General features: G+C 45.7%; 1 protein-coding gene across 6 annotated transcripts in view; it reads right to left on the bottom strand.

Moving 5' to 3' along the window:
* The window catches only part of lef1 (lymphoid enhancer-binding factor 1), a 43,129-nt gene that overhangs the window by 1,869 nt on the left and 16,459 nt on the right, over positions 1 to 24,801 (bottom strand). The window contains exons 4-10 of one of the 6 annotated variants that reach the window (XM_013275764.3): positions 16,307 to 16,439; positions 13,422 to 13,512; positions 12,180 to 12,299; positions 11,259 to 11,421; positions 10,288 to 10,395; positions 8,362 to 8,404; positions 7,735 to 7,776 (exon numbers count right to left, since the gene is read on the bottom strand). In XM_013275764.3, coding sequence (XP_013131218.1) covers positions 7,742 to 7,776; positions 8,362 to 8,404; positions 10,288 to 10,395; positions 11,259 to 11,421; positions 12,180 to 12,299; positions 13,422 to 13,512; positions 16,307 to 16,439 — 693 coding nt within the window. In that variant the 3' untranslated portion in view covers positions 7,735 to 7,741. Of the gene's footprint in view, positions 1 to 7,734; positions 7,777 to 8,361; positions 8,411 to 10,287; positions 10,396 to 11,258; positions 11,422 to 12,179; positions 12,300 to 13,421; positions 13,513 to 16,306; positions 16,440 to 24,801 lie in introns of all 6 variants that reach the window. The other 5 variants (XM_013275765.3, XM_013275763.3, XM_025907849.1 and 2 more) reach the window with 5 other exon arrangements.

The raw sequence follows: 24,801 nt of genomic DNA, 5'->3' as shown, positions 1-24,801 counted from the left end.
ATGTGTCTCACCATGCAAGCATGCTCCCCTTAGTTCAAGGGGGTGGGAACAAATTATCTGTCATCAGCATCTACATAATCAATCATTTGCTTTCAGTTCTTGGTGTCAAAGCTGGTTGAATGCAACTCTTTGCAGCAGTGTGGAGCCTCTGAGCTACAGAGGCCTTATAGGTCAGTGGCAGGATGTGGGCCGGTCTAGCTTTGATCTCATGTAACGTGGGGGTTGCCTTGACCCAGCTGGCAGTGCTGTGCTCTTCTTTGCTCATTCCTCCTCTCACGCTCCCTCTCTTTCTCTCTCTCTCACTCTGAGGGTGAGCGCCCAATTGTGTTGCTTCTGGTTGACATTTATGCTGCCGTTGCAGGTGGGCGATGGGAAAACAAGAAAAAGGAAATTCTGGGTCTGTCTGAACACCCACGCTTCTGGTCTTGGGACAACATAAGAGCGCATTCATGGTTCTATAGGTGGTAGACGAGCATATCCCACATTAGAAAAATGCCAGCAGGTACTATTATTTGATCCCACGCTTGCAGCATATTTGTAATAGCTTCAAAGTGGCATTTATAAGCAAGTGTAGCCTATGACTGACCCCGGTCTAGTGTGCCACATCAATCTGTTTTTGACAATAGGCAAGGAATCACAGGTTTATGCAGAATACATTACTAGATATCTGTGATTGAAGAAGGATTAGTGTATTATATGGATCATTATTAACTTTTAATGTGTTGCTTCATCTAATTGGCTTCCACCACTGCAAGTCATTTTGCTACAGTGCGTTTCTTCTACTTTACAGACAGTTACCAGACTCAGAAAGTAGTACCTCTAGTAGCTCAGCTTAAAGAGTGTACTGTGAAGCAAGATTTTTTTATCTGGTGCCAATGCATAAAGTTGCAGAGCTCCAGAAACAAACAGCTGTGATAAAATACATTAACTTGAGTAAATTTGGTTATTTTGGTTGCTCTGTGTGTTATCATCATAATCATCTGATAACGTCTCCAATCTGAGTAGGGGACACTCACAGGGATCATTTTGTGGGGGGAAAAAAAAAACCCATCGCATGACATGTGAAACGCCCCCTTTGTATGTGAGCGAGTACAGAGCCCGAAGCAGAGAACTGGGCTTAACAAAGAAAGCTGATAACCACTGCCATAAAGCCCATCACCTCTGCAAAGAAAGCCTGACTGTGTTGAATTTTCTTTCAGTATCCCCCTCTGTTAGGACAACCTATTAAGAGCACTTGCGTACTTTTAAAGATTATACATATTTAGTGCCCGTGTATTGCTACAGCTGATATTAATCGACCGACCAGATGACAGTGAAGCTGATGACAGCTTGAATATTTATATTTGTGTCCAATCAGAGTTATAGCAGAACTTTATCACATAATAACAGTAGTCTTTTCTTCTCAATGTGAATAATCCTGAACATTTGTCTATTTGTAATTTCAAAAGCGACAGGATGTACTCATCACCCCAGCTGTGTCCCTATGAGCTTGGATAAACCTCCACAGGGCCTGCAGTCTTAAGAGGCACGTGAGAACTGTGTCTATCATGTAAACTATGTCGCACAACAGGCACTTGACTCACAGATGCACTATCCTGCACAGGAGACTGCCATAGTTCATGTAGCTATGTTGTTAATTACCCAAACCTGCGTGGTTCAGACAGAGGTCGACACAAGGGTGTAAAAATGTTGCGCGACTCCACTTCACAAGACCTTCATGAAATCGGCCCCGGTTCCCTGACGAGGGAAAATTGTTTGTCAAGCTGCAAAAGTGTTCTTTTCCCCTTTCGTGATCCAAGCTTGGGCTAACATAACAAAGTTAGCTTCAGTTATTGACAAGCCAAGGAGTTATTTTGGACCCAAGCAGCATCAAATAGAATCAGTGATCAAAGTGGAGAGGCATAGACAGAGGTGGATGGATGTCTCCTGCGACTAAAAAGATGGATGTTTTGTGAAGACGAAAAGAGGAAGAGAAACGGTATTAGTTTGCTTCTCCCTTGTGGCAAAGCAGAGTGTGTTTTTGTAGGCGAGAAGTCAGGTGAGTGCTACTGCTGTTCGCTGCATCTTAACACTTAAAACTGTCTTAAGCACACACAAACACACAAATATGCGCCACCACGCTGACTGCTTCACCACATGTGGATAAAAGAGAACGGGACAGAGGCCACCTTTGCCAAAAAGAGCTGACCTGCGAGCGGCACAGGACAGAAACTGAAAGGAACACAGGGCTCGGAGAAAAAGAGAGAGCTCCTGTCGCTTTTATTTACCTCCGCCGCCCTCCCTCTTTTCATCCTAAGATCTCAAAGCGGACCCGCACGCCCGGCCCTGCACCCAGTTTCCTGGGGAGCATTTTTCCTTCCCCCCACCGCAGACATGAAAAGCGCTGGCCTTCCTGCCTGGGGAAGAGTCCTGAGGGGCGGCGGGCGAGAAGAGTGTGTGTGCCTGTGTGTGTGTGAGTCTTTCAAAAAGAGCTAGTGCTAACAGCAGGGGTGTGTGCTTGCGTGGTGGTGGTTGGTTATAGGGGGCACCAGGCCAGTGTTTCACAAGGTCCAGCCGACACAAACACTTGGATTCAGGAGCAACTTGACCCCTCCTCTCTTCTCGCCTCCCTCCATCTCCTCCTCCGCCTCCGTCCACATTAGTGCTCAGGAATGTTGGCCGGTCTTTTTTGCAGGAAATGAAACGCTCCTCTGTTCAGAGGGTGAGTGAAGGTTTAGTCTCCCCCCTTTCTCTCTCTCTCTCACTCTCCCCCAATTCCTTTGCCTCTATGTGAGGGAGGGAGGGAGGAAGGAGTGGGACGAGCCCTCGCCCGGCTTTTGAAGTGTGGGAGGTTAAGATAACTGGCACGGCCTCGCGCCTCAATCGCCGCTTTCACCTCTCGGGCCGAATCAAAGCACCCGCAGCTGGGGCCCACACGCCTTATAGCCCCCTGACCTCCATCCCGTCACCCCACCCCACTCCCCTCAATCCCAGCACACAAGCGCTGGGGTTTCTTTTCAGTGCCATTAAGGAGGAAAACATTGCTGAATTGCTAAATTACTCTAAAAATAAGTCAACAGGAGAGGGGTGTCTCCAGAGCATGCCAAGGTGCAGACTCTACCATGAGAGGAAAGACTCTGTGGCTGGGAGATGTGTCCACTGATGCTACTGAGCAGGAATCACCTTTTTAAACTTTTCTTGTATTGCTCTCTGACAGGGGAGAAACAAGTACAGTTGGATGATTTTAGGCTGTAAACAAGCCAGCAGTGCAGGCAGATTACCTAAGCTGCTTTGTTTCTCAGGCCCAGACTCGAGCCTGGTGTGCTGGAGTGTCTCGGCTATGACCTTGGCCTTGTATCGCACAACCAGCTTTGGTGGCAGCTTTTCAAAGGAGCCACAGCTCTATAAAAAGTGTTACAGTGACGCTCTTAATGACAAAAAAAATGTTTGAAAAAAAAAAAGGGGGGGAGAAAGGGAGAAACTGTAATAGACGGCCCATTAGAAGAAACACCTGGAAGATGGCAATTCTATGAACAAAAGGGTCTGCACGGTCAGCACTATGTTCAGCTCTGAGACATTCGACATGAAAGAAAATACCCATTAAAAAAGGGGAAAAAGTGAAAACATTGGTTTGTATTGGTTTCACAAGCGTTATCAGAAACTAACAGTTTAAAAAGGAATATGAGAAGCAAAAAAAGTGCCTGCATAAAATATTGGAGTGTGAGGAAGGGTGGGGTCTGGCTGTGGTCAAATGGGGGAATAGGAAGAGGGGGAGTCACCCAAAAGCCCAAACCTCAGGCATGTGTGGGTGAGACTAGGGGGGAGCACAGGAGGGTGTGGGGAGGAGTGGTGAGGTGTTGCCCACATCTGAGGAGGCATTGCTGGGGGGTGAAGTCTGGCCATGTGCCCCCGCACAGCTCAGTCTGAGCCACTGCAGGCCGGGGGACGTCAGGGAGGAGGGTGGTGGTGGTGCGGCACATTCAAAGAGCCTGCACAATGACTGTTCCCTCTGCTGTGGTCTCGCTTCAAAGGGCCTCCGCCGCCACTTATATTCAGCATCAGGACAGAGGAGTGGAGCAGGAAGAGGTGGAGTAGTGCGAAACGAGGCAGCGAAAACGAGTGGAAGAAGAGCTGGGATAGTCATTTAGCCTCCTTAACAACCAAAACTGACTGGAGAAGAATAAAAATAAACACGACTCCGTCCTTTTCCTGCCTGCGCCGTGTTACCTGGGGCTCTTTCATTCTGATAATTCACAGATAAGCATCTCACAAGGGGAGCGTTTTATGGAGGTCACATATTTTTTGCCTCTTCCGAGAGGCTGCAATGCCTCGAGGAGCCCCGGAGGGGGAATGATGGAGGGGGGTGGAGGAGAGGAAGTAGAGAAGTCATCACAAAAAAGCCATGAGACTGGACCCTCATGCTGTTACCGCAGCTGGCCAAACCACGACACAATAGGCCCGTGACTCAATCAAAACAAATTCCAGGCCCCAGTCTAAACAACAGGAGAAGTACAGCTTCATTTATTCCCATGTGAAGCCTTCTACTCCGTCCCCTGTCCCACCCCACCCGACCCCCCAAGAGAAAAGAAAAAGGTGTGAAATAAGGCTGCCAAGCCAGGATAAGACAACTATGTCAGGGTGAAAGATTTTTTTACTTCTGAGTGAAAACCACACACTTAACTGAGGCTTCACATGCTAAGTGCTGAGAGAGTAGTTTTACTTCACAGTGTATGCTTTGTGGAGGTGGGGGTGGAGGGGGGCAGACATTTCCGATTCCATTTCCTACCTAAAGTAACATTAGCTGGGGCGTCACTCTGATTTAAAATCTCTCCTCCACCTCCTACACATAACTATCCCCCCACCACTTTTTTTTTTTTTTCTGGGTACAGTTTTAAAAACATCCTCTGATCTCCCGCGTGCTGCTCAGAGCGAGACCCACAGTCAGTTTCGCAATCCGGATTCCTTCCCCAATTATCCCAGGTCACTAATAAGGCAGGGTGTGGAGGCACTGGGCTGTGCCGCAGTGGCCTAGAGGCTCGCTGCCAAATTGAAATGACTCTGGAAATGGAGGCAGACGCTGAATCTTGCCTAATTGCAGCCTGAGTGTGTGGCTGGCTGCTCAGATTTTGTGCAATGTGTTGAGAGTGATGAGGGTCTGAGAGAGGGAGAAGATGAGAGGCGACAAATAAAGACAGAGGGGAGGGGGGGCAGAAAATGAGGAACAGAGACTGAAGGATGAGTGGCGGTTGACTGAGATTGGGTAAACTCCGAACTCTGGAGAATGGGGTCTGCTGGGGGATTTTCTTCTGGGCCTTTTCTAGCCCTCGCTCTCCCCTAACGCGCTCGCTCCCTCCTCGCTCATCAAAGTCTTTTGACAGCTGACTTCTTGCTGCACACATCAGAGGGAGCAGAGCTGGAGCACGACCGAGACGGACAAGAGGAGATGAGCGAGAGTGGCCACCAAAGCTTCTGCTTAAACAACACTTTTTTTTATGCTTCTGGAGCAGGGCGTGTGGTTCCAAATGACCTTTGATACACTCTGCAGATGTTCATAATGCATATCCAGGACCACCTGATTAAAAAAAAAAAAAAAATACCACCTCGTGCCTAGTTTGTGGCAACTCCCAAACAAACAAAAACTGTGAACTTGCATGCAGCTTTACGGCGACTCTGGGGGCCCTTGTTAGCCAGATTAAAAAGCCACCTTTGTTAGGAGTGTCTCCCCCATGTGAAAAAAATGTGCAGTGGCTGAAACGGGAGAAAGCCTCGGGGGCATGTAGGGGTCTCAGCCAGATAACTATCTCAAAGGCTGTGAATCAGAGGGCTTAGTCAGACAAAAGGCTAACAGCACGAGAGGAAGCAAGATGGACAGAACCAAAATAAAGAGGTGTAGAAACAGCGAAGAGGAGAGGAGTTTAAAAAAGTGCAAAAAGAGTAATTTCCACTCAGTGTAGAGCGGCAAGAGAGACGGGCGGAAACTCTAATTTCACAATGTCAGAGTAATGACTTCTCTAAGAGCTGCTGTACTGTGGTGAGAGCCAGCTGTGTGGTGGACCCACTGTTTGACATGCTAAAGATAACAAAGGGAACCGACATCACGCCATAAAATGCTGCTCTGAGGCTCAACTCCTGGCTGGCCAGGCCTTTAAAAAAAGTCATTTAATATGAAAATGCACAAAGTCAGTGCAGCAAGTCACCAGAATATTCTTCATCACGACTGTCCGAATGCTAAAAATAAAATCTGACAAAGCAAACGTTTGCTTGAACCTCCGTACAATAGAGGTGTTCACAACAGAGTCCCCAAAATTAACTCGTTAACAGATTTCTTTGCAGATTCTGCATAACGGGGGAGAGACAGATGGGTTAGAGGCGCGGACAGATGAAAAGGAATAGACAAACGAGTTCATTTAAAGATGCTTTTTGGCGTCTACAGCAAGCTAACCTCAATCCAGCTCTTTGGGATCTGCATAAATTGAGGGCTTGGGGAGTTGTGGCAGTATCCTTGGTATTATGCATATTAGTTTAAGGCTGTCACTGAGAATCAGCAAGGGTGTCCATCCCGCTGCGGCTAGGCACTGCTAATTATTGGATCAGAGATAAAGTGCTTTTTAGCGCTTGCGCTCTCTGTTCTTTGAAAACTGGCTGTGGTCACAAAAAAAGGAGAGAGACAGAGAAAGAAAAGAAGCCCAATTTTGGGTTCGCAGAGCCACTGGGTCAGGAATCGATCAAGTGGAAAACCTTTGTCTGGTTAGGGGTGATTTCGACGTAAGACCAGATTTGTCACATCTGCCCGGCTTTTTCTGCTGCCAAAAGGAAGCGGAATAACAGGATGCTACCAGACTCTCAGGGAGGGAGAGACAGGGAAGCAGAGGAACGACTCAAGGAGAGTCAGGAAGATCGAGAGGGGGGAATAGAGTTGCCTTTACCACATACTGGGACTAGTAATCCTCCTCTTAAGAAAAAGAAAAAAGGAAGAAAAAAGGACAGGTGACAATTCAGTGAGGCCTTTTTTGACATTTGGTGTGGATCGATATCTCTCTACGTATTGATAACGTGTTGAAAAAGCAAGGGAGCGAGAGACTACATTGTGCCTTTGTTATGAGAGCATTATAGACACCCTGAAAGCCCAGATACCATGAAATCTTATTAAAGGTATAGCATCTCATTAAGTTCCTGCCAGACAAGCTGCTGGATCCTGCCCTGCTTCACAAAGACGCAGAGAAAGACAACACATGTAGCCCATATGGGGCTGAGCTGATATCCTAGCCTCCACCAGAGCAAAAAAAAAAAAGAAAAAAGTTTCAGATGTATTATTTATGCCATGTTTAGAAAACACTGAGTTCATGAGCTGCATGATTTATTAAGCAATATTTTTACTTTATTTGGACACTTTTACCCCCGAACAGCGTACGAGTTCTCATCCAACCAGCTCCAACACAAAGACACTGAACTGACCAGTACATACATACGCTTGCATGCAGAAAATTCAATGTATATTGTGTTGAGGCCATTGAGCAAACCACACACACGCACACACAAACACACACACCACAATCCCTCTTCAGGCCTTAACACAGCTGACACAATGACTATGGTTAGGGTGGACCTTTTTAGGATTAGTCTGTGAGCACATACTCTCTCAAAGTCAGTGTTTAGCAGTTTTTTTAAAGAACAAAAAGAAGGATAAAGAAAAAGCTTGACATATATCAAACTGGACCAGACAGGGAGGGCATAGAGGTGGGGGGGTTGTCTTACCATATTCTCAGATGTACGCCGTTTTCATTCTCTGGCCTGTACCTGCAGAAAATTGCATCTTTTTTTAAAAAAGGGTATCCGGACGGCAAAAGATCATAACCGTCCATCTGGCCTATACAGTTGTACAGACCAAAAGGAAGTACTGACATTTTACTTAAGAAGTAATTCTCAGTGGATTACAGTTGCAGTGGTAAGGAAGAGGCTCAGAAGCGCAGCTAAACAAGGTCAGCAGAAAGACACACTGTGGAGCAGCAGGCAAACAAATAATGCAAAGCCCAGAAATCCGTAAGCAGTCGTATAGAATGGACAGACTAATCCCAAAGTAGGTGTAATATGAGAAGACGGGGATAGAGACATATAAATGAAGGGGTGTACACAAGTCAAGTCTGAGGCTAGAATGAGCATAGTAAGTGGGTTAGTTTGGTTAGTCTGATTCTACTAGCTGTCAGTCAATGGAAGGTTAGTGGTTTGTTTCACAGGGCGAACATTACTGCAAATGCGGCAATTTGCTGTAAAACACGACCCCACAGAAAGATGGTGGAAGTGATTCCCAACTGCACAATGAAACCAACAAACAACGGCGTTTCCCAAATGAGCGAGGAGGCAGGAGTTGGAAGCATCTCTTACCTGTGGCCGATTCCTGCATCTTCTCCCTCTTCCGCTTCTTCTTCTTTCCCTAAAAAATATACAGAGGAACGCATAAAGTGTGGCTCCAGCACTCACGCTCACTAGACCACTCTTGATATCCTGCTGCTGACTGCCATGTTCACTCATCCCCTGCTGGGCATCCAACCAGCATCAACCCAGACTCTGGACTCCACCACAAACTGCGACACTGAGGGACGGGCTGATGGAGAGCCTGATCTCGTATCGAGTGTGCTCTACCTCCTCTCGACCGCCTTTCCATAGTTTTCAGGCCTGTTGAAGTGTGGCCATCCCCGGCCGAGTGAAAGTTCTGCTGTTATGACAGCTCCGCGTCTACCTTTGAAGTCCCCCCCCCTCGTAATTTTTAAATGACAAACATTAACATGAAGTGCAATTAAAAACGCTCACTGCAATTAGGCTGTGAAGAGTGGCACTCGTTTTTCCAGTGAGGTGGTGGGAGTGCGTAAGGATTTTTTAGCTTATGCTAAATCCCCAGGGGGGAGACTATAGGTATAGATAGCAGTGTAGAGTCGTTCTAGTCAAATATGAGCAGCACTTTGGTTTCCTGCTGCAAAGTCTGCTAATCCACTTATTCATGAGCTAATCTGCCTTCTACTGCTGCGGCAGACAGGGAAGAAGAGAAGCTGAGTGAGTGTGGGTGAGAGAAAGGGTGGGGAGAGATGGGAGGGGGTGCACGGCAAAACTATGAATGATACGCGATTTTTCCACACCAGTGTGTTACCTATTTTGGGTGTTTCCAGGCACGATGCTCTGTCTGTAAGACACTGATTGTGGGAGCGGTCACAGAATAACTAATTCCACCAGGATACACCATTTACTTTGCACTACCCATTATCTTTACCTTCGTCGTGTGCCACATACAAAGCCATTCCTCTAAACCCCTTCTAAACATCAAAACTACTGAGAAAACAGGAAATTCAACAGGATCCGGCCCAAATGTCACCAATGCAGCGATGATGCGCATCTTTAACTCTGCTGTGCTTCACTGGGAGCAGAGCTATGAACAATCCCCCGCCCCACACACACACATACACACACCCCACCTCAGCGAGGCATTTTGGCAGTGGAGCCGTGGAGGCAGAAGGAGGAGGGATGCTGTCGGTGTCCGAGGGGAGGCAGATAAACACCACAAAGCACTTTGGTGGTGGAGTGAATGTGAGTGCTGGAGCCACACTTTTAAATAAAGGCTGGTGCTCGCTCTCTCTCTCTCTCTCTCTCTCTCTCTCTCTCTCTCTCTCTCTCTCTCTCCCAAACACACACAATCACAAAGATTCATACACGTCACACGTCACTCAATAACACATTTAGACTCTCATCCAGCAGCACGTAAGCACACATAAATGCTGTAATAATAAACACAGGCTTCATCCTAAAAATCCAGCTGAACCGCCCAGATTCACAAACAAAAAAATAAACAAAAAAAACCAAACAAAACGGGCAGCTGGGGGAGCAGAGGTTGCTACTGCTGAACGCTGCATGTATAATCCAGCCTCCTCGACTCAGTCTAACAGTTGCTTTCTACATCCGAAGCCGATATGGAACATCAAAGAGCGCCGTAACCATTACCAGGCAATTTTCACTCACAATGGCAATAATAGTGTCCGTGATACTACAATCCATTTTAGTGTGGATGGCACTATAACAGTGAATCACAGCGTTATGAATTACACATTAGGCTGAAACAAAGGGTCTACAAATGGACCCCATTAGCATGGAGGAGGACTGGTGCAAATTAGTGTGTTGGTGTGTGTGTGTGTGTGTGTCATTCCTGTGTGGCATTTTAAGAACAAGTCATGCAACGCTGACATAAACAAACATGAATCAACACAAATACGTTCACACACGCACGCACGCGCACCTCTGCCAGTCTGTTCTGTTGATACTCACATAGTTGTCTCGAGCGGACCAGCCTGGGTAGAGCTGCATGTGGAGCTGCCGTTCCTTGCGGGCTAACTCGTAATACTTAGCTTGCTCTTCTCGAGATAAAGCATGCCACTGTTTCAGTACAAAGGAGATTAAGGGGGAGGAAAAAAAATAGCATACAGTCAATTACTGGCATGCACTTGCATGTTCTCTGCGTAGAGGCGTGCGCTGGTGTTTTGGTATAGAAGGGGAAAAAAAAAACTTTTCAACTTCCACATGTGTATAAAAGAAAAAAAAAGCGGGGGATGAAAGACACAAAGAAGAGGGGGGGGGGGGGACATGATGAAGAGATTAACATGCGCAAGAGTGAGGGAAAGAGAGGAAAAAAAGTAGGGGGGAGGGGGGTGGAGACAAGAAGGGGGAAAAAAAAAACTTTGATTTCATATCAAAACACTGCTTCCAATTTAGCAGTGCTTTTTATTCAAACTATGTCAGCAAGCAATTACCCTACGCAGGCCACAAACTAGGCTTTGCTGTGGCTGGCTGCCCCAACCGCCAGGCCTATTCGTTAAGGCTTTTAACATGGCTCTGTGGTTCCACTCTTTTCCCAATCCTCAAAAGGAACAAATTTTGTCATTTCCAACCGTGCCATTATCCAGGCATATTTTATTAAAGCCAATCTGATTAAATGTCAGTTAGACAGGCAGCCTGTGTCTGTGCTGTTGAAAGACAGAGAGAGGTGGGTGTGGGGCTTTAGGGGGAAAGGGGAAGTAATTGGCTTGGGCAATCATCAGGACAATAATCACAACCAGTTTATAAAGACTGTCAATAAAGGGGAGAAATCTTTTCACTTTTTCAGCTAATCGGGCAGCCTCCTCAGAGAACATGACATAAACTATGATCTCACCACGATTCAACTCAATCAGCAAAGATAAACTAGGGGAAAAAAAGAAAGAAAGCCCGAGATCGGCGTATCGGTATACTGCGCGACCCACCCTTCGTCCCAGGATCTGATTGATGGCGGCGCTCTCCTTCAGCGTGCACTCGGCAACCACGTTTGCACGCATCTCTTTCATGTAGAGCATGAAGGCGTTTAGCGGCTTTTTGATGTGCGGTCTTTTGGGCTCCTGCTCCTTTCTCTGCTCGTGCTGCGGCTTCCTGTAGAGAAACGGAATACGACAACAACGTGGAGGAGGTGAGAAAAAGAAAACGCTAAAAAAGTTAGAAAATAAGCAAAATAAATAAAAATGCAAAGCAACGGAAGAAGGAAATTATGGTGCCGCCTTGGCGACAAAAGCAGTGAGGGTCTGGCTGCTCTCAACCAATGGCAAGGCAGCGTGAGAGGGGCTGCCACGCCATGGGCCCCGGCCTCTTTAATCATGTGCAGTTGTACAGTTGCAGCCCTTCATGCAGAGAGATTACTTCACCAGTAATGGCAACCAAACTTTCTTGTCCGCAGCACACTGGTGAATGCTTAAAACCAAATGCTCTCGCGCTAAAAGAAAACACTGCTCGACTTACTTTCTAACAACCTTTTTGATACCAGTACAGTCTTGGTAGGATGTCCATGAATAATGGAAATATCAGTGATAACCACTTCAGGGCTCTCACAGCACTTCCCACTGCACATGCTGGGGATGTGAATTCTGAGCACTAATCTAGGACCTGTATCTGTTGTCGGCTAAGAGTGTTGTGATCCCAGAGGCCAAATGAAGCATAGGCCTGTTATCAGCAGAGCGTGGGCCCTCGCCATTTATCTGCTCGCATCAAGAGAATGAGAACGAGGCGCTACATCACCCTCCTGTAGCGGGTGGAGGAGAACACAAATACCTGGAAGTTTGTTGTTTCAAAAACTGCTGATAGAGGAGTGACAACATGAGCTTTAAGGCATTTTTTTTTGTGTTTGCAGGGCTCACATGTGCATGATGTCACCGTCATGAGGCGGCTCCTGTTTGACCTGTGGGTTGACGATAGCCGGGTGAGGGATTCCTGTGGCGTGAGGACCTGGGGGACCTGGCACCATGTGGTGTGGGAACCTGCAATAACAGGAGATTTTGATTATTAAAGACTAAGAAGAGGATCAGAGGAGTGGAAAATATGTTCCAAATGGCATTAAAGTGAGAAAAAAAAAAAAAGATTGGGAACTGTTTTATATGACTTTAGAAATTGTCACACACACCATATGCATGACTGCATATGGTGTGTGTGACAATTGCATGACTATAGCCAATGATTGGTTGCACCTCAAGATCAAGCACCGTGTTTTTACTGTCATATTTCAGAATTTGTGATTAGATCTCACTTTTCAAACTTTTCTATCAATTTCTATCAGTTTATAATATTGTTAGATTTTAACAACATGGCTATAGCTTCTCTTTAATGAATGAATAAAAAAATTAAAGTGAAGTGTCAAACAACATGGTTCTAAAGTGCAAATGCACCACTCCCTCACTCCAACAGACTTGTTGCTAGGTATAGCCTCTGCCTAAGAAACCAAAAATCAGTGGGTGTAGAAAAACGTGAATTTGTTTTTAAATTAAACAGCCGCGTGTCCTTAGCCTAACTTCTTAAATTAAAAGTGGGTTAGTCAGATTTACAAGGGCATGAGGAGGAAAGGCGGTGGAGACTTCTGGTCATGTGTGATCAAGTGTCCTGATCCTGGACTTTACATCTGTCTTCACTCAGTGTTTGCCCTAAAGCCAGCAGAGAAAGAGATAGTGGCGAAAGTGAGAGAGATATGTTTGGGGGATAGAAAAAAAAAAAAGCACAGGAAGTAACAAGGATGCAGTGGAACAGGGCTGAAGAAAAGCACTTAAAGTAAGTCTCAGAGAGAAAGAAAGAGAGAGAAGCGCTTCCAGAAAGCTTTGATGATGGTTAAGCAGCCATATGGCTATGCAGGGGCACGAATGCGGTGATGTGTTTGACATGTGCTGGGCACACAGTCGAGTGGTGTGGCTGTGGCCGCAGCAGCGCAGCACAAACCACCGGAGGCGGACCTCCCAGAGGAAGCTGCTGTTCCAGGCCAGTACTTCTCTATTCAGTACACAAAGCTGGTACAGTGTCACTGTCCATAAGATGTATAAACGCTGCATAGTTTCTGGTCCCTGTTTGCATGAATCAGTCGTGCAGGCTTTTGCTTTAATCTGCCTGTGACTCACCATCCCAGCTGTGATGTGAGCTGCCCAACTCCTCCAGGAGACAAGGAGTAGAAGTTGGGCATGTCTGGTCCGGGGTGATGCCTGGGCATTCCTGGTCAAACAAAAGAAAAAAAGCAACACACAACTATTAGATAGACAGAATGCAGATAAGAAGGAAACAACACCAGCAGCAGGTTAGCAAAAACCTAAAGTTAGGATTAACATCAGGTTTGCATATTCCTCAGCTACACATTCTGGTTAAAGTCATGAACTGCCAATTTCAGAACAGGGCACACACCGGGGCATCAGCATGGCTTCTTGACCTCACATTATCAACCCGTGAAAGGGGGGATAATATTTTCCCCGCTTAAGCTCGACTCCTTCCAGTGTGTTTCAGCATCTTTAAGCTGGATAATTGAGGCTTCATCTTTATGACAGAGGCTGTGGCTCTCCCTGTAGACACAGGATTGACACCGACTAGCTGTCTGTGGATCTCCAGGACTAAGCTCCTCTATCTCCAGCTCGCCTGCTCTTGCTGGGCTTCAAGGTCAAGGGGTATCTTTCTGTGAGAAGATTTAGTGAGAAATGGGCTGCAGGGCGACGAACGCTTAACATCTGTAAGGTTTCACGCTTTCTTGTCTTAACACACATTTTTTCCCCCCTTCTTATTTCACAGTTGTGCAAGTAACAATAAGACTTAAAAATCTGAAGATATCAGCAAATACGGTTTATACACAGGCAACTGGAATGTGCCTACATGTGTGCTCACGCAGACACACACACAAAGAAAAGAGGGCAAATGCCTCCAGATTAACACCATCTTCTAATCCCTGCTGGAGCCAGCCTTTTCTCCCTGCCTCTATCTTTTCTCTTCCTCCTTCTCTCTCTCTCCAGGCTGGGGTCTGAAGGGGGCCTCCCTCCTCAGAGAGGCTGCCCGAGTGGGAGGCTTATATCTCCAAAGCCAGTGTTGCAACGCTGGATTCATAGCACGGATAGCGCTACTCCCCTGCCTACTAATCCACCACCTAACACTCCTTTAGGGCTCTCCTGAGGGCAGAAGAGAAGCAGGCGATAGCTGAAGCAGCAGGGGAAGAAGAGAGCGCCCCGGCGTGTTAACCTTGTCACTCACACCCCTAAGGTGCCTAATTACTCACTCCCCCCTTTTCAGTTCCCGTTGACATCCCAACAAAGCTTCACGCTCCCGTTTCCACTCTGAACATGTGACACCGATGTGACTGTCACCATAAAAAACAAAACAAACAAATAAAAAGAGGATTTTAAAAAAGTATTCACTAATCAAATTCATGTTATATGTCTTTACCCCCCCACCCCACCCCCACACCTCCCGCTACCCTCCTCTTCCCCTCCGCTCGACCTTCCATCCCTCATTGCAGGCCTTGTGCATATTAGGGCTCATAATGAGAAAATCCATGATTGTTTTTCATAATTAACGAGCAGATCAAAGTCTGAGCCCACTAAGGAGTGCAGAGCGGCAATTGGTCGATATGTGTGAGAGAAAGAGAGAGAGAGAGAGAGAGAGAGAGAGAGAGAGAGTGAGAGAGAGAGAGGGGAAAAAAAAGAATAAGAGAGATTTCGTTTTAAGCATTTTGGCTTAGCTCTTCTGATATCCACACACATGAATATGCCTAGGGAAATCATTTGCTGCTAATTCTGCAACCGGATCGCTTGGACATGGATTTCTGTTGGGCTGCGGGTGCAAAAAGATCAAATAGTACGAAAAAAAAAAAGAAGGAGAAGAAGGACCTCCAGGGCTCTTTTCAGCTCTTGATTGTCAGAGACCCAACGTGAACAGTGAAACGGGTGTGAAGCGTTTTTCCTCAGACTGTACAACGTGACAACACAACTGTTAAATCTTCGGCGCCTTCATTATTTCATTCTGCTACCTGTTTATCCTCTCCTGCCTCGACAAAACATGTCAGACGTGTGATTTTTCTGACATATGTGGAGCACCGTTTCGTTAAATGTCCCCGCTCCCTTCATCTCTGCTACTCTGTGTACTCCTGTGCTCATTTCCACATTGTTATTTATAGCTGGTCCCTCAGAACCTCCGAGCCTCAACATCATCATCGTCATCATCATCATCGCCCACATCTTGTCTGATCCCTCCTCCTCTTTTTTTTCAACTGCCAGCCGCAGGAGAAGAAAGCAGGGAAAAGAGACAAGGTGCGGGACAAAACTGCGGATGGGCCACGTCTTTTTTTGTTTCCTTTCTTCCTTGCATTAGCGAGAAGCTGCCAAAGTCTCCAGCTGTGCAGGGCTGAGGAGCTTGCTCCCAAATGGCTCAGGAGCTCCTCCGCAGCTGTCAGAGCTGCAGCTTGATGTTATAACTGAGAGGCAAAGAGTGCAGAGGGAGAGGGCAGCAGAGCTCAGTGTGCCATCCCACAGGCTGCTTCAAATGAGCTCACACTTTGAGATGATAGGAAGGATGACTTTACTGCGACACTTTTTTCCCCCTCTCTCTCCTGATTCCTGTCTATCCAGACATGTATGCAAAAAGAACTAAATGCAGTCAGGGTTCATCGATGCCTCCATATCAAGCTGCCATGTGATCATCTGGAAGCGAATACGGTGCAAAAATCCATTTCAATGTCACATTTTATTGCATTAAGAAGTACAGGTGACCTATAATGTGTCTGTGACCTCATTAGGAGCACTGGTGACGGCTTTCTTCATCATATCCTTCTACAGTTTTCACTCTTTCAGTCAGTAAAAGCTTGCTGACAACAAAGTGTTCAGTGCCACAGCAAACCCCGGTTTTTGTGCTCACTTTTACATAGACATATATAAAGAAATGATCCCTTTTAGTTCCACGCAGTGTGATAAAAGGATTTCAAATGTGGGATAAGAACAGCAGATACTGCTGTGGCATTTCTTTGGTGTCTTACCTTGTTTGTTGTTGGCATCCTGGGGGTGATGGCCAGAATGGGACACTGGAGCGAAGTGTTCGTCGCTGTACGTGATCAGGGGGGTGAGCGGGTGGACTGCATGAGACGGCTGCACCACCGGGACTTTGTTGGACTGTGGAGAAAAATGCAAAAAGATTTTTTTTTTTTTTTTTAAATGCTGTGAAAAGATGATGCCTTTTATTACGTTATTCCATCTGAAAAAGGGGCCCTGTTCCCTCACACATGATTCATACAGTACAGGTGGTCTGCTCTGCAGCAGCACAGTGCCTTCTTGATTTTAATTGGATGGTCAAGAAGTTACTAAAAATATATATATTTTTAAAAGCATCCCTTGAATTTCTTCTCTTTTTACTATCCTGGGCACAGCAGCTCAAAACTTTGTTTAGCTTAGGTCAGCAGGTTTGAAAATCCCCACATCCCCCAAAGGAGAAAAAAAAAAAGAAACAAGTCAAAAGAGGTGCGCGAGCATGTCTGAGACAGAAAAGGGGAGAAAGATGCAAACAGAGGTGGAGCGAATAGAAGCGAGCAAGCGATAGAGCAAAGGGAAGGGAGAGAAAAGAGAGACTTGCAGGGTAGAGTCAGAGCAGAGGTCTTAGGCGGGAGATCAAAGGCAGTCATTAGCTGGTGAATAAGGGGAGTTCATTACAGACCAAGAGCCGGGGGAAGAAGAGATGAGGGATGGAGGAGGAGGAGAAAGGTGGGTGGGGTGGGGTGCGGGTGGGGGTTCTGGCTATGGAGAGAGAGCGTGAGTGAGACAGATGTCTGCAGCGGTACTTAATGCAGGGGTAATCACGTCAACAGTGGCCTGGCCACAGACCCCTCATCCCAGGCTGACTCAGAGAGACGGAGAGCGAGAGAAAGAGTGAGAGAGAGCTTCCTCTGGAAAACTAAAATAGATCGAACCAGGCCCGAAAACCCCCCAACCCCCAGCCAACAGCGCTTACATGCTTCAGCTGCACTGAACACATGGTAATGCTTAGCCATGCTAAATCTACTATTTACAATCTGAGCCCAGAGCTGAGCTGAAGTCAAAATATCACCTCCACAGGATATATGGCTAATCGGGAGAGACGGCGGTGCACCGATGGGTGAGACGCCACTTACACCGGGCGGCTCCCAATGAGCTCTCCCGAGTTTTTAGGAAACTCAAATCGATTTCGTTCCCAGAAACAGTCACATGATTAGCAGCGTTGTTAAAGATACCCATCTAAATTTAGGATAAGAATCAAATTATGACAGGATGATAATAATAAATGGACTGTTCTTTATTAGCCCTCGCTTTGTTGTCTAGCGACATGTGTGCCAAGGTGACATTCCTGCAGTGCTAAGTGGTGACTGGTGCCCCGCCTCACCCACTTACACACACACAGAAAAACCCCTCGGACACAGGGGTGGCTGGAATGTCTGAGTTTTTCTGAACCTCTCGCAGACTGGCACCAGCTTCAACTTAAGAACCCAGCCATCCTCCCCCCATCTCACCACCTTTTGGGAATGTCCTCAAAGAGCAGTACGTGTGGTATGTGTGTGCACGTGTCCAGCTGCATGAACCATTCTCATCAGGGTCCCAAATCATGCCGGGAATCTCATCTCCTCAGGCCAATTCAGTTCCCGGTTTGGAGACGGGGCTGTTACGGCACCATAAAGCACAGGTTGCACTGCACATGTGGTAAAGTTTGTTCTCACACAAGAGAAGCCCTGCCTGAAAACTAAGCCAAGGATGTAGAGGTGTAATTTTCTCACACCAGCCCAGGTGTGTTGCATTCTTTGACCCTGGTCAACAAAGAGCCAAAGGTTAGTGTCCAGCCTCATCCTTAAGAAGGTTAGGCTTATTAGCAAGGCTGCTAAGCCTAAAAAGAGGGGACTAACTAGGCCTACAGTGGCTGAGACATGCCTCCACCAGGGGCTAAATGACAGCATTCTCACACATATTATTTTACGCCTCTCCACTCCCATTTGTTACGCTGTGGGAATGAGATAAGAACCTGGAAGGCTATCTTTAAAACCTGCCATGCTCCCCAATATTGAAAGACAAGCCAGCTGGAAACAAAAAAAAAGTTCATGTTTGTTCGTACACACAGAACTACGATAAAAAAAACAAACATTTAAAACAGCCTTTTAAAGCAGGGCGACTAACTTCTTAGCACCTAAGAAAGCTTGAGTTTTACTGCCACAGTGGAGAAGCCCTCTTTTGTGCTCTTCCCAGTTACAGCTGTCAAATCCCATTTTTCTCAACTTCTTAATAAACTGCTTCCATTGTGGGGGGAAAGAAAAAAAAAAAAAAAAAAGATCCACCAGGGAAAAACCTGCAGGCCTATGTGACCAATAGCAAATTTATGCCCATTTCGGGTGCACAGTTTACGCAAATTGCATGGCCTAACCGTAGTTTACTTTCGAAAAGGAAAGGAAATAAATTGTCCTTCAGGCTTCCAACAGCTTCATTATACTCTAGATATACATAAAATTTGATTGTGCAAACCGTATCAGGGTCAAGCCAAATCCTGGTTTAGATGGTTTTTTATTTGATTACATGCAAAGAGGCATCACTGGGGCAACATTTTACCACCATAAAAAAATTTTTTTTTAAAAACATATTAAAAACTGACACCATTATCAATTTCCTGAATAAAGGAGCTGGAGACACCCAACTCCTGACAACAGCCATGAGGGTCATGCCATGTCCTAATCTGATTCCTTCTCATACCCTTCATGAAGCCATACTGGCTGCAGCAGTAGCGGCACTGTTGCAATGGAGGGCATCCATTTTGGAGGTCCCTTTTATTGTACAGGAGAAATAATAGGCTTAAGATCTTTCTATTCATATTTTTCAGGCAGAGTGAAAGAAGAGAGGCGGCGAGGATTGAAAAGAAAAACGTTCCATTTGGAATTTCATATCCAGGCTTGGCCGGCCCTCTTTTTTTTTTTTTTTTTTTTTTTTTTATAAAAACCCTTCAGATGTGGTTTTAAGAGAAATTCATTGTGCGGAACTGGAGCTGGCAGGAAGCCCTCCATGGAGGAGACACTCCAGTGTGTTTCAGCAAGGGGAGCCAGTGACTTGGCGTGCCGTCTGAAATTGGGGGTGGGGAAGAAAAATGGGACGTTTCACTTTTGTTTTGTTTTTGTTGGGGTTGTTTTTTTGTCCCCCACCCTCCCGCCTTGATTTTTCTGACGACACGCCGACGTCTGTGATCTTGTATTCTGTCATATTCCACCAACATCGTGTCACGGTCGGTAAAACAAGAATTTGCACGTTTATACGTGTGTCTGCGTGGTGTACGGAACAGCCATCCCTGCAATATTGCCTTTTTAAAGCATCTCTCTCCCCTCACAGCACAGCTTTTGTACTCCACTCAATTATACCACTTCTGCAGAGTGGAGTGGAAAAAAGGGAAAGCGGGAATTTTATAATAATCACTTCCCACTTCTGTAATTTATATGCAATGAGGACTCTCTGCGCCCGCAGCTACAATCAAGTGTGTAGAAACCGTGTGAGGTGTTTCACAAACAGCTGGGGAGATGTCAGCTCAAACGGCGGCTATGGATTCTCATGCTGCTAAGTCTATTCGCTGAGAAGCCCTCCTCACCACAAAACCCAACCTCACCTCGCAGGATTTTCTGCACTCTGGAGGGAAAGGGTTTGCAGGCGAGGGCCGAGGATGTGAATGAAACACAGAGAGAAAATGCAACATGGGACTGGCCTGTAATTATAAACCCCATCAACAAAGATTTGCAGGAAAATTTTCACTTAAAAAGTTTTTAAAAGAAGAACATATGATTCTCAGCAACAGTGAATCACAGGTCCTCCACACCCTCCTTTGACTGTTTAAGTACATCTTTAGCTACTGTTTCCACTGATAATGGGCTCAAAGAAGAAGACAAGATTACAGACACAAAGGCTCTGTAAATGTCAGTAGTTGGGAGTATGAAGCGAGGGTGTGTCCACTACTGAAATCCTACAGAGTCGCCCTCATAACCAGGTGTTCACTCTCAGGTGTGTTTGTGCGCAAGCTGTGCAACCTTTACCCAACAAAAGTGAGCAAACATTCTCCTGTAGTAGCTTTACAGCACGGGAATGAAAAGGCACTGTACCTCCCCCTTGTAGCAAAAAAAGAAAAAAAAAAAGAAAAAATCAGCAGAGACCAACCTGAGGAAGCTTAAGTAAATAACCAATTACCATTCGCAGAGCAGGTTGAACCCCACCAGCTTTGAGAGGAGCGCTAAAAATGGGATGTTTTATTGGCAGGATGGCCCCTTGGCCAGGGGGCTTAATGTAACGAAACCCAATTAATGGAGAAGAAAGCCGGGCCGGCGGCGAGTGAAGGAGCGCCACGTGCCGAGGGTAATGAGACGAACAAGCGAAGCTAACCACAGGGACAGCAGCGGACGAGGCTACGAATAACAGGAAAAGCATGCCCCAGAGAGAAGTATACATCTGCGATGCCCTCCCAAATGTCTCCTTTGCCCTCTCCTCATTATATTCCAATCAAAAAAATCCCGTATTCTCTCTTAGCGCTGCTGAGGGTTCCTGTAGTTGAAGACGTGCAGTGACACTAAAGGCTGTTACTAAAAATAAAGAGGAGGTATATAAAGGGTAACCTATACTTGCAGCTGAGTGGAGTTTAGCGCAAAAATAGCCACGCTCCATATGTTCAATTTCACGGCTTTAGTGGCCAAGTTGCAGCGTAAATGTATCAGGCAAGGAAACTTGTCATGCTGCCCTCTAAATACCGACACTGCACCCACAGACATGACAGCTATAGCTGATGTCAAACACTTTAAGTAACCCCACCTACACACACACGACGTGCGTTAAAATATTTCAAGCTACATGAAGGTTGTGTTAACCACACGTTTAATAACTTAAATACACAAATGCTGCACGTGAACACAAAAGAGCTAATAACAGCCAAGTGTCTCTTTCCTCACCGCGTCAGAATAGGACGAGATGGATTACCCATCATCCCTCAGCTGGCATGAAAAGCGTGCGCTCCGAGCAAACCAATCGCAGCTGGCTCTCGCGCTGACATTCTCAACAAGCAAAGATGATAATTTGTGTGAAATGTGCCTGCCTCACATGAAAAGACTTTATCCGCTTTTTAAAGTGTTCAACTCTTAATTTCTATATGTTGCGGTGCTATTAAAAAAAAAAAAAACAGAGTGGAAAAGGAACAGAACATTAGAAATGATCCAGGTGCCATTTTGCTCCTTACACGTTAAGCCACAGAAAGTAGGATGGAAGTGATGTGACGACAGGGAGTCTGTTTTTAAAGAGCTCTGGCTGTAAAAAGGTGCACACAGGAGGTGAAGAGGGTTTGAATAGGGCCATGTGATCTATTCCATATTGTGAAACTATGTTTTACGGTAACTGTAGTCCAAATTCCTTCCTGTAACTGAAGCAAAATCAGGGTTTTATTTTATAGGGTTTCATCAGATAAATAAAGAATGAGACTCTTTGTATTGCATTTTTTCTCTGAACAACAACAAGCAACGTGCTAAAACCTTTTCAGACATGACATATGTACCATCAATCATGTTCTTCACAGGTTCAGTCAGACGTGACTGTGATGCAAGATATTCCAGAATAGGTATCAAGCCCTGGGTAAGTACATCACGCAGTTTGTAGTCGATGAGGTCAGAGCGGTATTGCTACAACAATGGTAGGCGAATGACGAAAGCGTTCTGGGAGAAATCTCTCTTATTTATGCTGTGTAGGGCAATCTTTTATTTAAAGAAGCTCACAAAGGCACAAGGCCACTACCCACTACTGTGACTTCTGTCATGTTGAAAGCGATACATCAGGTGTGTGTAGATCTGATCTGGTCAGATTGCTGTGGTGAAAGAATAAAAAAAGCACATTAAGACATGTCATGCTTGAGATGAGAGGTAAAGATGGCAACCCTGTTTCAGACTATCAGCCAGAATTCCCACTGGGAACACATTTGAACTATGAAGGCCTCAGTTACACCTCTACCTCTTGGAACCCATTTAATGCAACAAGATAGCATTGGGTGTACTCAATAAAGTATAATGTCCGTATTTGCTTGATTACCAACTGGTTTGTGTTTTTAACAAATGTTGGACAACAATAGAAAAATGAAGCGCAGAGGAACAGGCTTTATAGACCATTGTTAGCAGCAGACATCGACTGTCCAGGGACCAAAATCAGCCAATGTCATATATGTCTGATTACGAACCGGCTCTCACCATGTATGCAGAACACGCACACAGTGGTACAGGCACAGCTCAGGCACAGCTCACACACACACCACACACACACACACACACACACACAGGCACGTGCCATGCACAGTCACATGTTGTAAGCGAGTGGATATGGTCATTTGAGAGTTTTTCAGTGTGAGTGAAAAAAGACCGTGAAAACGTATGTAAAAGCAAACCTAAACATTTAACTCACCCTCAGTCACTTAAGACGGACATTTTAAAGAAGCTAACAGAGGGAAAGTGGCTAAAGCTATCCAGAGCTCAGAGCCAGTCACAAGCTAGCAGCCTCGATATGAGCAACAGATCAAAGCAGATAAAGGAGAAAAAAAAACTGCAGACAGTAAAAAGTTAAAAAAAAAAAAAAGAACAGAAAAAAGAAAACAAATGTAACAACAAACCTAAACACTAAACTCACTCAGAAAATCAACTCAAAGGGTTGATATCCTGTTCAGACTTATCTGGTGATTTGGTGATCCTGGAAAACAATTTCAGTAACTGGCATTTGTTTTGTTATACAAATCTCTTGCACTTGCTTTTGTTTAAGGTAAAATATGATAGGTAAAGGTGAGCATACAGCAACACATTTTCTTTATCTGTAACTCCTTACTGCAACAGAGCACCTTATTTTTAGTTGTTTAAATGAGAAAAGATCCTACAATTTACTGCAGCTTTGAGTAAAGTTTAATAATTTATTTGACTATAAAGAAGAAAAGTAGATTTTTGTTTGGCTATGCTGTCAATTATAGTTCTTAGAAAGAAAGCTGGTACGCAAGGCCTCACTTAAAAAAAATAAAATAAAAAATAAAATATCTGCATTCGCTGAGAAAAATTGCAATCAATGCATCTCTAGGTAGTAGCAGGCTGTAGATTTTTCAATACATTTACTGATATAGAAGAAAAACTATATATAAGTCACCACACTCATCCTATAGATTATTTAAGTAGTCATTGGAATTTTTACATAAGATGCTTCTGTGTCAAGCCAATGCTGTCAGTGTGTTCATATGATGCACTGTGTGGAAGCTGAGCAGAGATCGGCTTCTCCATTCTTCTGTGCCTCTGTGTGTGTGGTGGTGGTGCGGTGTGGTGGTGGTGGGGGGTTGGGCTGCTGCTCTGGCAGAGCCCCGGGCGAACTGCAGGATGTTCACCTTGCGGCGGGGCACAGGGCTCATTATCACAGCGGGACCTGGTCACATCAAAGGACTAAGGAAAGGGCAAACATTCTGCTGAAGTGCCACTGTCAGCAGGCCTGCGAGCGCACTTGCAAACACATACACAAAAAGACAGACCGCACACACACTCGAGCACACACTAGGCATCTATCCCCTCACAAAGAACATGGCAGCTTTTCTAAAACCATCACTTGCTTCGAAACTCTAGAGATGCGCTACCTTAAAATCCAATCAGCTAGTATAGCAGTGGATTTGTGTAATGACTGTGGGAAAAAAAAAGAAAAAAGAAAAAAAAAGTGTTGATGATGCATCTACCTGATCAGCTGTGCACTTAAAAACCACACATGGTGAACGAAGATCTTGGAGCCCTGTGTTTGAATACAACAAAAATGTTTGGAGTCCTCCCCCCACACCCTTCTGAATCAATCAGCATCCCTCCCTCTGCAACTATTTATAGAAATCCCACTGCTGCATTAACACACTGCATGATTTATCATTAGAAACAGGCTCTGGTCTGCTGAGTAGCTACATTCATGCCAGGCAACGCGTTGGTGCCAACATCCACATTCAACAACAACACTCGAAGGCCCCAAGACATGTACACAAATAAAATCGCAGCACAAGCTAACTCTGTGCGGCTAGTGGGCTAAAACCTTAGCCTCCGTACAATACGACAGTAGGCGAGAAAGGGAGGAGAGAAAACGAGGTGCAGAATAGGAGGAAAAGTGCTGATGAGTTGCCTTATGCAGGAGGCTTCATAGATCCGTCGAACAAGAGCGGATTTGCCTGCTACACCTAGATAGTGTTTCCCCCCCTCAGCTTTCGCCCAGGTATTCTGGGCATGAATGGCTGTCAGTTTGGATTTGGGAGCTCAGCGTTGAGGGGGGAAAATAGAGTCTGGTGGGGGTCTTTGTGTGTCTCTACTTGTGGAGACGAGCGCGAAAGACAGTGCTCTTCTCGCTAAGCCGCAGCTAGCAGAGAAGAGCACAGAAAGGAGCGGCGATACAGGATTTCACATTGCAGACAGGAGGAGGTTAACATTAGCCTTGCGAACTAGCCAAAGAGAGATGGGCGAAGTCAGGC

The sequence above is a fragment of the Oreochromis niloticus genome, linkage group LG6 (genome assembly GCF_001858045.2).
Source record: "Oreochromis niloticus isolate F11D_XX linkage group LG6, O_niloticus_UMD_NMBU, whole genome shotgun sequence".
NCBI lineage: Eukaryota > Metazoa > Chordata > Actinopteri > Cichliformes > Cichlidae > Oreochromis > Oreochromis niloticus.
Note: the sequence above shows the minus strand (reverse complement) of the source record. Positions and strands in the feature narration are given on the sequence as shown.